Raw genomic sequence first — 14,097 nt, 5'->3', positions numbered from 1 at the left:
CTTCTTCACACCTTTTTAGTGTCTTGGTATGTTGATTCTGCAGAGACTGAAGGTCTGACATGGCCTTCATGCACTGAATCTTCAGTCTTTCATAGTCATGATTAGGTTTTGGACTAGGCCTAGCGCAGAAAAAGAATATTAAGTCAAATAACAGCTTAGAATAAAATCCAATAAATGCTGTCACACAGCTTCGGATATATACAGACTATACTTAGGCCATATTGTACTTCAAATCAAATAGTGATGGCTTCACATCAAGATGCAACCACAAACGAAGATAAACCTGTACCAGTGTTGTACTGAGATATACCATTTAATAACGAGCCAGTTGTCCAATGCTAAATCAAATGAAAACTGTACTGTGAGTCCACATTCCTTTCTTTGGAGCAGCAGTATTATCATAGTCCAGAACTGTCACTTGACAACTCAGCCACAGAACAAACACCACTTCCCTACATTATCATGCCCAGACTTTCAAAGAAAAAGCACAGAGCTGCAGTGTGAGTGGGGATGAAAAGAGGCTCGCAAAGTCAAGTGGGGGTGGCATGGAAACGTGTACTAGGGAAAACTCATCATCCTGGAAACAGCTGGAGGACCTTATCTACAGGTCCCTAGGAAAACCACAGCTAGGGTTAGTTTTGAGACGTAGAATCTCAACAGGACACCAAATACATGCATCTGTGCCAGCAAAGTTTGATGAGACTAGTTAGACCATTTACAGTAAGCTGAACAACATGAAAGCAAAAGTCCATCAAATGATATTTTGTTTTATTTATTTAAGTATATCATGGTGACTGGGAGACGAGAAGCTTTCCAAAATAACTAATTTTGTCTGGCAATTGACCAACATAGATTACGTCTACAATGTGTATCCACTGTATGTAACACTTCTATTTATATTAGAATATTACAAATCTTTTTGAAAACTAAATTACCAGAATTATACCACCTTCTTCTGGAGCACTAAACTCTTCAAGACACACTACACTGAACTATGTTCTTCCTCTGCAGTCTCAAATTTTTTCACCAATGAATTTTCTACTTTCAAAATGAAGCTACTAACAGCTGTCTCTATGGCATCTCCCAGATCTCATGCCTCTAACAAACAACAAGAAAAGAAAGATATTAATTGATGTCTAATTTGACTGCTTATTCCCCTATCACATTTGCTCCACTGCTGCACAGATCACCCTTTCTCCCTTTCCTTGCTACCATTCTCTCCCCCAAACGGCTTCACTGTAAGCTCTGTCTGAGAAGTAATCACAATCCTCTTCGCTTCATATAAGAACAGCAGCATGGATTCTGGAACAGAAATTCAGCTGGCATCTGAATTGAAATAAAATGTTTTTGCATGGCTGCAGTGCTGACAGTAACAGAAAAATAAATAGCAGTCACATCTGATTCACAGATGCTCAGGGAATGTGTGCGAGATCTAAAGGTGCATTTTCGCAACCTAGTTGTGTTTAGGTTGCAGAGTAGTACGGTCTTTCATTTTAATTCCTCTTTTTCTCCCTACTCCCTGAACAAGTGTTTCTGGGGAAAACAAAGGCAAAGGAAAAAAAAAAATCCCTTCCTCAAATGACATACTGTAACAAGAAGTAAAAGTCAAATTTGTATAAAGTAACACAAAGTCAGATCTTCAGGGATGTCTTTTCAGTGTTTGTTTGGATGTTTTTCTGTTTGTTTTTACTTCACTATTTATGGGTGTAAAAAAAAATACTTCATTCATACAGCATTACAGACATGTTACCATAACTATTGCAGTGTTAATTTCTCTTTGAAAATACAACCCCAATTAGTGTAAGTAAAACTACCTGAGATGTTCACACCCTTGACAAAATCACTAAAACCACAAGTATTGATTTAAATTAGTCTCTAGGGTGAAATCATTGTAGGTAGACATCATCTGTCCCCCAGTCGTTAAAATGAGAATATTAATTGAAGCATGGTTTAGTTCAGCTGAATCTTTAAGCTTGAGTTCCATTAACACTTGCTCATATTAAGCTTGTAATCATAAACACACATTCCTGCAAAATATTTGTGCATTTTTTTTCCTAAAATGTAACTTAAGTCAGCCTCAAAGCTATGGTGAGAACTTAAACATATCTAACATCAATCACATCTGTATTTCATATATTGCTGAAGCATAATTCTAAACAGAAATCCTAGATAAAAAGATAACATGGTAAATACAAAAGTTAGCCTACCTATACAATGAGAAACAAACAACAATGCCACCAGTAACCTCCTGCAGTCTAGCTCATCTACATGTAACAGAACACCTGCACTGCCAAGGCAGTTATGTCCTGCACTACTGTTTCAAGGGCTTATTAATCAGCAAGAATATGGATATGAAACTAAACATTGGTCAGAAGTCAAAAAACTAACTCTTAAAATAAAGCAATCCACTCAAAACCACACAGTGATCGAATCTCATTTAAATAAGACCACCACAGTATAATGCTAAATTGCACCAGAGCATACAAAATATTATGATTTCAATAAAGGAGAAGCATCAGTTATTGCTTTGAAAGCATTAGTTCAAACAAGATACAAATTATACAAAAAAAAATAAAATGCTATTGTCAGAGTTCCAGCTGTTGTTCTGATATTCACATAACAATTCTAAAAATCCTCTGCATCCCAAGGGAATCACCCTGATTCTAAATGAGGGCCACATCAAGATTGACGTTTAGATATATTTGATTAGGATGTAAAAGCTAATGCCAAGAGCAGTTCCAACCTTCCTATGGGCAATACTTGACCAACAACTTTAAAACATTTTCATTTACAATATCAGGTCCATGAACAACAATTACAGACTGCACATAAACCAGTCCTTTGTTCAAAAGCAGTTTTTAGGTGTTTTCTCTGTATTGCGGTTCTCTAAGGGAAATACTACAATTACTAACATCAAATATAAGTATATAAAGCTCACCTTGATCACACTAAATAGTTTAGTTAAATTTTTGCTTAATCACCGCAACATGTGCGTGCGTATAGTCACTGTCAAGTGACTCGAGCACAGCATGAGCAATCCTACTCCTGTCCAGCAGAGTGACACGTGCTAATCTGATTCAGCTCATCACAATCCACTTCTGCAGCTCCTCTTCCATTGCTCTGGACTTAGTCAACACCAGTTTTTGAAAACAGCTCTCAACTTTGCAACTGCCAGCCTTCACATCCAGCCCAGCCCAGCCTATGAACGTGTTGCAAGCTGAAACCATTTCTAAGCACACCACCATGATGTGTCAGGATTTGTCTCTACACCACCTGCATTTGGTTCAGTGATTTTTCAAGGAGTACATGTAGACAGGAAAGCCAAAGCCTTTCGGATTGTCAGAGTGACCACCTAAACAGTGGTCTTTCAGACTTGTCAATTCAGGGTGGTAGCTGGCAATATCTGGGCTTTGACTCCTGGAAGGTTGACGATTAATTTTATATGAAGAAAGAATGTGGAACATAGTGAAAATACCAGCACATTTTCACAAACCGTAGATGTATATTTAGATGAGAGCAGTAATTTCCTTTTTTACTAAAGGAAAACAGTAAGTCATCTAATCAACTTCATTTATTTCGACCCCATCAGATAATTAATTTTTAGGGGGGAAGTAGCATCCTCCATCTAACAAACTGTCCAAGCACTGCACAAACACAATGTTTATTTTCATGAGATTTGTTTAAGCTGTAAATATTTATATTTTCCACAACATACAAACCCTACATTGGCAGAAAATTGATTTGACAGCCAAAAAAGAGAAAACTGGGACAGTCTAGAGGACAGCTCATCAGAACTTTATTAATAGTAGCTGGGATTATAGAGAACAATATTCTAAGCTGTAAAATCCTCAATGCCTAAGCTCTACTGACTTCAAATAAGGTACTTGGTGTGAGCTAAAAGTAACACAAACCTCAGCAGAAGATGTTAACATTTGACCTTTTCCTCTCCCATCCCTGAAACTTGTTTGAGACCCTCTGACAGAACACAAAGGTCCTCAAGCCCTACAGTATCTCTTGCAACCACATCGGCCTAGGGAGCCTAAGATGGTTAGCTAAGGAATGAATGATAAAACATTCTCTCAACATCAGTTCACTGGTTCAAACCTCAAGACCTCCTCTCCTATGGATGAAATGCTCAATTAATCACCACTTCAAAACTGCGAACACTTCAGACACACAGTCTTCCACCTCTTTCCATAACATAACCTAGGAATCCTCAACAACTTGCTTGCTTTTCTTGAGAAGGAGTTGAGCCCTATTCCCCTCAATCCCACAGTAAAACTGCTATAAAAAGCAGGAGAAGGCATCCAACACGCAGCTCTGAAACCTGGATATGGTCACCTACATATACATCACCACAAAGCAGGTACCTCACAGGCAACATAAATGCACTGCAATATTATTGCTGCTTTTCAAGCAAGCAGGAGACAAGACACTTGAAAATATTCCTGAAGACTGAATTCAAATGTACATTTGTTTTATGTTTATTTTTACCTGCAGTCATCAAAAGTTGATCCAGGAGATGAAAGTGCAAGTCGCTTGCGCAGCTCATCCCTCTCTCGAGTTACCTGACGGAGCTGAAATAGTATTGTCTCCAGCTTCTCACTCATCTGTCTTGTGTCTGTTACAGGTGGTGGAGATGACGCTTTACCAGTTGTACCTGACCAAAAGACAAATAACTGACAGTTAGAAAACCCCTCAAAAGAACAATACAACTTCACCAAAGATGTCAGTGCTAACAACAACAACAATAAAAAAATCACATACTTTTGGTTGCAGAATCCCATTCAAAACCAAAGTAAGTCGTGGGAGTTTTCATCAGCAAGTTGGTAGAAGAACAACTCAATTCAGTCAGACTTTACATTATTGGAAAAACTCTATCCATGTTACAAGTTAATTTTGCACTAATAGGCCCCTTGCTTCCCCCATACTTACAAGTTACCAAAGAGAGGACAAGTAACTAGCAGTCACAATTGCAAAGACCTCGAAAACTACAACAGTGACAAAGAACTCACAGATGCAAGGTTACTTAGAGAGAAGAGACATGTTCCATGCTTTAAAAAAAAAAAATCATATAGAAAAAAAATATACCAACATAACCCAACAACTGAGAAACTGCTACAGCACAGTAGCAGCTGCTCCTTTAGCCTCACAGACACACTATTCTATGTGCTACCGCTTCTTTTTTTTTTAAAGATAACTTATCTTTTCATATGTCACAACTTATTAGTCCAGTTCATACAGATTTGACTTGCCAGCACATTATGAGAGATAGGCTTCATATTAACACCAGTTAAAATGAATACATTACAATAATTGCAACTGGGCAGCACATCAAATTTCCTCTAAGGGGCAGTCATACATTAAAGAGTTTGGTGCGATCTTATTCTGTTTTCTAAATATCAGAGATGAGCAATGAATGATGTCTACTGTCTTCTCAGATACCTCAGATATCAATACAAAGAGGTCTTCCACCTAAGAGATGATAGTCTGATATATTATGTTTCACAACATGCTGACAATTAATTCTACTCTAATTTTATTTCTACCCATTTTAATCATACACACATGACAGCAAAGATATAGGTTACAAATGTGAAAGTTAAAGTCCTGATGTATACCAGAATTTACTGTATTCTACCCAAAAGAAGTTCTAGAACTACTTGGCATTAGCTTTCTAAGATATGCCCTGATAGTGCCATTTTTTTTTTAATGAAACAACAAAAGATCCATTTGTAAAATGATGATCACTGATCTGTCTTTTGAAAGATAAAGAATTTCAGTTACTTCATCTGATCAAGTGCTAATGAGTTGCAAGGATTGACTTTTTTATTATTATTATTATTCATTTTCTTCCTCTAAACGCAATTCAAGAAGGTATTACAGAATGCAAGAACTCCCTCCAATTTTTAAGTAGAACTACCTGTGCTTAAGTTTCCACACCAAAGTAACTTTAGGGTTATGACTACCATACATACAGCATAAGGATCCTTGTTCTTACCCCCTTCAGCAGCTCCTATAATTCTGTGAAGACAATTTGGGAGCATAGATTTAATTTTAATTTTAGTTTTAATTAATAATTATATAAAATTATATAAACTAATTAATATTAATTTTAATTTTTAATTTTAGCTATTGCAAAACAGTGCATGCAAACAATTTAATAGCAAATGAAGAAATAAAGAACTGCAGGAACAACCTGTCTTCGGTAGAAAGACACAAAGACAGAGATTTACATTGCTATAAAGAATTCTAAATGGAAGCTGCATTTGAGTTTTTCTCTCACTATTCTATAGTCCCCTCCTCCACCCAGGAGACCCTTCTTCTGTGAGGGCCAAGGATCTCACACTTGAAACACACATCTCCTTTCTTTTTACTATTTTGATTTTCTAAAACAGAAATCATTCTACATAGTTTTTAAGGAAAGATTATGCAGAAACCAAAAATAATAAACATGCACTATCCTAGGTTCATGATGTAAGGAGTAAATAGGGAAAAAAACAAATGCAAAAGTCAAAATGCATATTAACTTGGAACCGTTTGGACATGAGCAGGATCATTTCATAAAGAAGTGAAAAGGTAGACAAACACACTCTAATTCAAGTACTGACAGGCTGCATGGTCTTGGGCAAATTCAGTCCCAAAGCTATGCCAAGCAAGGCAAGGCTGCTTTACATAAAGACAAGCTAGCTAGCCTTAGGAAAGAAGCTTTCTTGACTAATGTGAAACCATTAACCTTAGTACCAGAAATTGTTTTTTCATTGACTCGTCCCTTTTTACATGCACATCAACAAATACCTGCATGTCAAACTCAATGATGATATTGTCAATGTTTAATACCAGCCAAGATTTACATGTAAGTGCTATAAAAATTCAGATCAATGCAATTCATATATTCTCCTTCGTAAACTTAGAAGAAGTCCAAAAAGAATATCATTGCTCAATTTAATCACAACCTTACATTTTCAATAGTTGTACAAAACGTCTAACAATGTTAAATTTGCGGACACTCCAAAAAGCTTCAGTAAGCTTCTCTTTCATCAGAAAAACTCAATACTCTTCATTTCCTTCAAAAGGGCTTTTATAGCTAGATGCTAAAAGCCCTTTATTGCATCTGACATCCTGATGCAGTGTAAGGAAAGCGACCTGTGCTTCCAGCTTTGTATTCTTTTTCCATCTGACTGCATATTTTACGCAACAGTACTTCCTTTCTGCTCTTTAACTAGACAAACTGGTCTTAAAATGTACAAGCCTAAAGGCTAAATTTCCATTATCCAAATGATGCCACCTTACAGTAACTTACCTGCTTTCTCAGATAACCTGCATTTGTTAAAAAGGATTTACTGTGTGTCTTGCCAAGTACAACTCATTCATCTGCTTCAGTAAGCCTCAAAACTCATTTCTGATGTTAGGTCCACTTTGGCACTGAGAACACAACAGTATGCAAGCCACTTTGCTGGCCAGCCTCCAGGTAAGCTGTGCTCCACTAACACCTGAAACAGCCCTACGCTGGGTGTGCGTTACGGACGAAATAAGTTTTGACTCCAATGCAGTATATGCAATAAGTCCTGAGTACACATGTACTTAATCTAAAGCAGGTTTCCCAACATATGCTGCATTGAAAAATAAATAAATAAATAAATACATACATACATAAATTTCAATCTGAAGCAATTGTATCTTCCCTAACTGTAGTTCAAACACCTGACTTCACAGAAATCATAAAGATCCATTAACATGGTACATACCAAATAAAATTATTGATGATTTTCCTAATCATCAATGACTGAAGAGATAATACAACCATACAGAAACCACAGCACTGTTAACTTCATTTTCATGTCACCCCCATTATTTTGGTGTGGGGCAGTGCACTCTTTGAAACACACAACATGAAGAGAAATATGACTGTTGTGCTTTTTTTTTAACTGACCAAGATGCGTAACACTGAAACAAGAGCATGTTGAGGTAGGAAAATGAGTACCAATGCATGAACAACTAAGTTTGTTTGCTTTGTTTTTAAGAAATACTGTGAATATATTTTAAGTTATGATAAAGTCATTAATTTACTCCGAGAATACACTTGTATGAGTGTTAACCAATTCAAAAGGCAATCTATCATAAGCTAACATAATGCTTCAAATTTTACTTGGACTTTTTCATGTCATCTTACAAATTTGTGCTAATTCTTGCTTGCAGGCAATCAGACTAGTCATGGTACACCTGAGCCTTTCTCACTGCTTTCATTCCGAAAAAAAACAACATGGATAGTCAGAATATCGTTTCTCTATGGCCTTGTAAATCATGAAAGAACATGTTAATAAAACTAAAAGATTTTGCAAAACAAGACAAAAGATGTGTTGCAAAGTATGACCAATAGGGTTTCTCCCTAAGCTCAGGAAGACCTACGCCAGGTGTAGGAAAATACCAGCTAAAATATTGACTTGCTCTCAGTAATTTACAAGGACTAGAATAGGATTACATAACAAAAGCTATCATTTAGATATATTTCCTCATGTGTATCTTTTGAAGTGGTCTTGAAATAACGGATCAGAACTGCCTTGCAAGTGAAATAAAACTTTAATGAAAACAAGCAACAATGCATGGAGGAAGGGAAACTGAAAAGCACAATACTGAACAGTGGAAAGAGTTTCATCTGACAGACAGAAAATTTAACAGGTTATGAAAGCAGCAAAGATCATGTAACGTGCAAGAACAAGAACATAAAACACTTCAGTATTTGCTTTAATACAGAATATAACAAGCTAAATCAACTGTCCAGAATATGAAACAAACTTCAGCTTAGATAAACTTAAGACTTAAGAATCTGAAGCAGTGAACCACTGAGCAGTGGTTCTGGAAAGATCAACATGAATGATAATCCCAATCTAATACCCAGTAATTACAAGGAAGGAGAAAAAATACCAGGTATGTCAGTTCAAAAATTCCCTGCAGAACTTTTCTTCAGTAAAATACAACAGAGAATAGAATCTGTAAACCTGTACCATGACCATGAAAATACAGCTGAAGCTTCTGGAGTAGAGCAGCTAAGAGCTCCCTTGTGGGAAAGATCAAACCCTTTGTAAGGCTTACAACCACACAGCAAAAGCATAACTTGGGCTCAAGAACCCCATGCAAACCTGAGCAGGGCAACTGCTAGGGTCAACTACTGCACCCCGACCAAAAGGCTGAGACCTGCCAATACTCACCCCTTCGAGGTTTTTCCTGAGGGGAGTTCTGAGCATCGTTCCACCATACTGTTTTACAGTCCTCAAAGAAAATTGCTGACACCAAAAGGATTTCCTGAATGCACAGACTGATAAAGGGCCTCAGGGAGTAGTAAAGACACCGTGTTCCAGACGTGCTGTCTGGAGTGCAGGAGATGGGTATTCACACATGCTGTATTCCCATTCAAATCATTACAGATGAAATCTTCAGGAATTCCATCAGTCAGCTGCCAAGCATTAAGAAGATACTGCAGCAAGTGAAATGGCATGAAGTGGTCAGATACTAATTACAGGTTTTCAAGCAGAATCCTTAAGAGACCAAGAAGTAATTCAAACTGATTTATTACAGGCAATGTAAAATAATAAAAATAAAAATAAATCCTTCCTCTCCCAAGACTACATATCAGCAAAGTTAACTTTTTTTTTGTTTTTACTAGTTTTAAAAAAGAGCATCACATCCACTGAACAATTCTTGAGTACTTCTGAAGTGACAGAAGTTGAAAGAACACTGCATGACTACATTTTAACCCATAGCTACAAGGAAATGGATGCCATAAGTCAGCGAGAATACAATGAAGCTGTTCAAAGTACTTAGTACTTAAGAGAAGGTGCTTATTCGTAAACACATTGAAAATCAGGCAAAGAGATTAAGGATAACCTGTATGATTCATGAACCAAACAGAGGAAAATCAAAGGAGAGTGAAGTTACTCTAAGTTTGTGTAAGAGAGTGGTTATTTCATAAGCCATGCTTCCAGTAAACTCAACATGTACTACTCAGATCAAAGGAAAAGCAAATTACATAGGATTTAAATCTATAAAAAGCAGTTTGCCTCAACTGTTGAGGTCAAACTTTACACACAAGAAAAAATGACTTCTGAATAGAGAGTATGACTGGGATGGAGGTAGAAGGTTGAAGTCTGGGATGCCCAAAAGGATCCTGATGTGGTGTACTGGAAGCATTCTTAAGTTTTCTGCATCATTTGTGACTCTTCAGCAGGTGTTGTATTAGCACATGCTGACAAAGGAACAAGTGACAACTGTCCAGGTGTCTTTATCAAATGTAAAGGTTGTGTTTGCATTAGCACAAAACCCGAAAACATCAACAAAAAAGAGATCTACAGGCTGACTGCCAAGGAGGGGAAGCAAAGGGAAGGGAAATGACATTTTCCAGCAATGAAATAGAGTTTATCTTTGTAGGAGTATCATAAACCACACCTGTAATTGAACACTTTCTATGAATACTGAAAACAATTACTTTGTTATGCACAGCTGTACAAAGTGTGAGGCAATAAATAGAAACAATATCAATATAAAGAGACAGCTGTCAAAATGGCCAAGGTGAAACGGTGAAAGAAAGACTACGCTTTGTTGGGAAGGAATTATTATCAGATGGGAGGGGTGTAATGTTTGCTTTGGAGTAAGAATTAAGGGCCTCAGATTAAGCACTTGAATTGCAATTAGTGAAAAACTACCTGTAAATAGCCTGTCAGGCTGATAAGCTAACAAAGTGTTAAGCAAGGAAACACTGTTGGTTCAAGTCAAATTTGGAAGAGATCAGTGGGGATAGACATATGGAACCTGATGACTACAAGAGAAAGTCATAAAACGATAGTGCCGATGATGGCGTTTGTTACAGACGGGAATGGAAATTCACCTAGTAAAAGGCAGCACAGTGATACTAACAGGGTAAGAAAAAAAACACTTAGGACTAAAAGAGTGATACCAGTTGCAAAGAACTGAACAGCTGGAATAATAGCATGGTTTCAGCTGCAAGACAGAGGCTTGAATACATGATGAAGAGTACAGGGAATACAAGATTGACAGCTGCAATCACAACAACTCAGATTTAGATATGGAAATAAGGAAATTATAGAAATGCAGATGGAGAGCCTGTTCCATTCTGGAAATTCACTCATTAATATCTTGGTATAGTTTTGAAAAATGAAAAAGAATGTAATGCCATTCTATTCAAAATGCATCATAAAAAAGCATAACGAAGCAGAATGTCCTCAGAGCTATTGCCTGACCCCCAAATGTAACTGCTTGTTTTTCTTTACATGTTTCTCAAAAAAAATAAAGATTAAATAAGGACACTGTGCAGCAAGGCGGGGACGAAGAATCACTTTTTTTGGAAAGCATTAAAAGAAAACTTCGAAGTTATATTACGTTACTGGGATATTTAAATAATGGCTTGATTCCAGAAACTATAATCCTGTCACGGCAAAACATTGCTTAGGTCAACAGCGTATTACTGGACACTGGGTTTCAAAACTCTTGTAGCATAGACTAAATAAATTCATAGAGACTTTTTTTTTTCAAAGAACGCAAGTCAGAGCAATGGCTTACCTGCCTACCATAAAAAGGGACAAAGGAGCCCGTAAAATAAAAAAATAAGAAAAAAAAGATGGGAAGTCAGGTAGATAATCCATATAGGCACAGAAACTTATTAAGACATTGTGTTACTACCTCCTGTAGCAAACAAATTTGACAATTTCATGCTGAAGTATAAGCAGGGTGGCCTTGGGCTGATGTTACATCATCTACAGGAAATGAGTCAGAACAAGCCTTCCAACCTTCCTTACAGGTCCAAAAAAAAATCTGCTGGAATACAGCAAGAGTAAAAATAACTTCACATATTTTAAGAGCATACTTCAAAAATACAACACTTCTAGTCTGGACTGTTTATTCAGTTTGAGTATATCAAGGTAAGGTAAAGAACTCAAGATACATTGTACATATGGTATTCACATAAATTCCCAGTAACTTAATACTCAGAGGAACTATCACTCGGTTCCTCCTAAGTAGCTGGAATTAAGTGACTCAGTAATTAGCATCTCTCTCTCTGTAATGTTACATTTATGGAGGTTTCAGACAATGCTATACAGTGTGGTAGCTGATACTGTACAGAATACATGCTGTACAGCAAGAAACTGAGACTGAGATTAACCTGACACTAGGAACTTAAAACTATACTACTCTTTGGAAAAAAAAAAAACAAACAGAAATCCAAAATGCACATCTCCTGAATACTTGCACCATTTTGCCTACGTCATCTACTCCTGAACATCAACAGGAACGGTCCCTTGCGCCAGTCTGGCACACTGGCACTAGAGCTGACTTCAGCATACCCTACAAATCACCTCTGACACACAAACTTAGAATAGTTCACGGAACAGCTGAGGTTGGAAAGGAGCTCTGGAGGAGGACATCTGGTCCAACCTCCCTGCTCAAGCAGGGCTGCCTGGCACTGGTTGTCCAAGACTGTGTCATACAAGTTCAGTTCAATGCTTGCTGAACATTTATCTTCAAAATTATACAAGTCAAATGTCTGAGTGCACTATACAAACTGGCACATTATAAAACAAAAAAAACAACCAAACAAAAGGTTTCTTTATTCTGTGCGCTTTCCCTCTCCATTACCATTACTGGTCAAGTGGGAGATGGGCCAGTGACTGTCACATACAGCTCTGTTACTGGGCTCTATCCAATTCCTAAAGTTAACACTGTTGTTCCGTTCCTGGCACGCCAGGCACTCCATCTCCATAAATAATTATTCTGATGTCAGAGATGCAGGATTGTAGCTCCATTCAGAGAGTCTGCTGGGCACAGGGAGTGGGCAGATGAAGGATGCTTCTATTTACACACAAAAATCTTTGTGACTAACAGAGAGCAAAGAGAAAGGAAATACAAAGAGAGCATGACAATTTAATGAGGATTTATTCCTTTGCAGGGAAAAAGGTGGGGCCAAAGCACAATGGTGGGATGCAGGGATTACAGCAGTTTATATCATAACTCTTTTGGGAATTAATAGCGACACGCCCCCCCCGCACCCCCAAGTGCTACCAACGCTAGTTCCCATGCACAGCATGAACATTATTAATACAGGGGAAAGAAAAGGAAGGAAATCTAAGGGAACAAATAAAATACTGTTATCTAAACAAATTTTGAATGATAAGGAAGAAACACAAGAAAAAATTGTAGAGTACAACAGCCTGTCACTCTGTACTGTATTTATGTACAGACTAAACAGACAAAAAGGCAGCTATATCTATGAAGAGCCAATTCTTTCTCCAGGTCTGATACCCTGGCTTCTACTCAACCACTTCTACCATGCGTGGCTGGGATTTCATTCTTGCTGTATCCATCATGCCCTGCAAGCCCCTCTAAGCAGGGGAAGGGAAAAAAGCTGGGATAACAGCACAGTGCTTGCTATAGAGTGGCCCTACACTCTTCTGTGAGTCATATCAGTAATTATACATGCTACATCACTCCTTGCTCTCTTCTCAAATCAGGACTAGAACAGCTACTGAAGGCTAAAGATGAAAAAATTCCCTGTGAATATACACCTGCAGCAACACGAGAAGGAGAGGAATTTCACAATCTGGCTCCAAATCCCATCCATTTGTGCGCTTTCCTGTTTTGGGCCAGTGAAAAGTGCATGAAACACTGAAACAGTTACTGTGGTCAGTGAAAGAAAACCTTGCTCTGTTTCAAGAATCCTACCTAACACCTAATCATGAAACGTATTGCTACTTCGTGGTATAATTGTCAAGAAAATCCTATTTCCCCCCACTCCAAACAAACAAAAACCCCAGCAATAGCAGTATTAAACAGGTCATGCTGTACCTTAGTTTATTGTAAGGAAGTAATAGTGTGAAGGGACTACTTATTGCCATCCGGCTTATCATAAAAACAAAAGGGAAAAAAAAGTTCACATGTTATTTAAAAAGCTAAGAAGGTAGCGAGGAACCTATGCTTAGGCGCATCAAAACCCTTTTAGTAAAATTTCTTCGATACCTACCAAAAATCCCTTACTTTCCTATTGTACCAACATTCCATGTTTACAACAATAATTAAGGCTACTATGGT

General features: G+C 37.5%; 1 protein-coding gene across 1 annotated transcript in view; it reads right to left on the bottom strand.

Annotated features, from left to right (window-relative positions):
• Window positions 1–14,097, bottom strand: part of DLG5 (discs large MAGUK scaffold protein 5) — a 106,641-nt gene that overhangs the window by 46,371 nt on the left and 46,173 nt on the right. The window contains 2 exon segments of the mRNA XM_068689380.1: window positions 1–119; window positions 4,495–4,660. Of these exon segments, the coding sequence (XP_068545481.1) occupies window positions 1–119; window positions 4,495–4,660 (285 nt within the window).

This window comes from Anas acuta, chromosome 7 (genome assembly GCF_963932015.1).
Source record: "Anas acuta chromosome 7, bAnaAcu1.1, whole genome shotgun sequence".
Classification (NCBI taxonomy): Eukaryota; Metazoa; Chordata; class Aves; order Anseriformes; family Anatidae; genus Anas; species Anas acuta.
The sequence above is the reverse complement of the archived record's forward strand: the minus strand, read 5'-3'. Positions and strand labels throughout refer to the sequence as shown.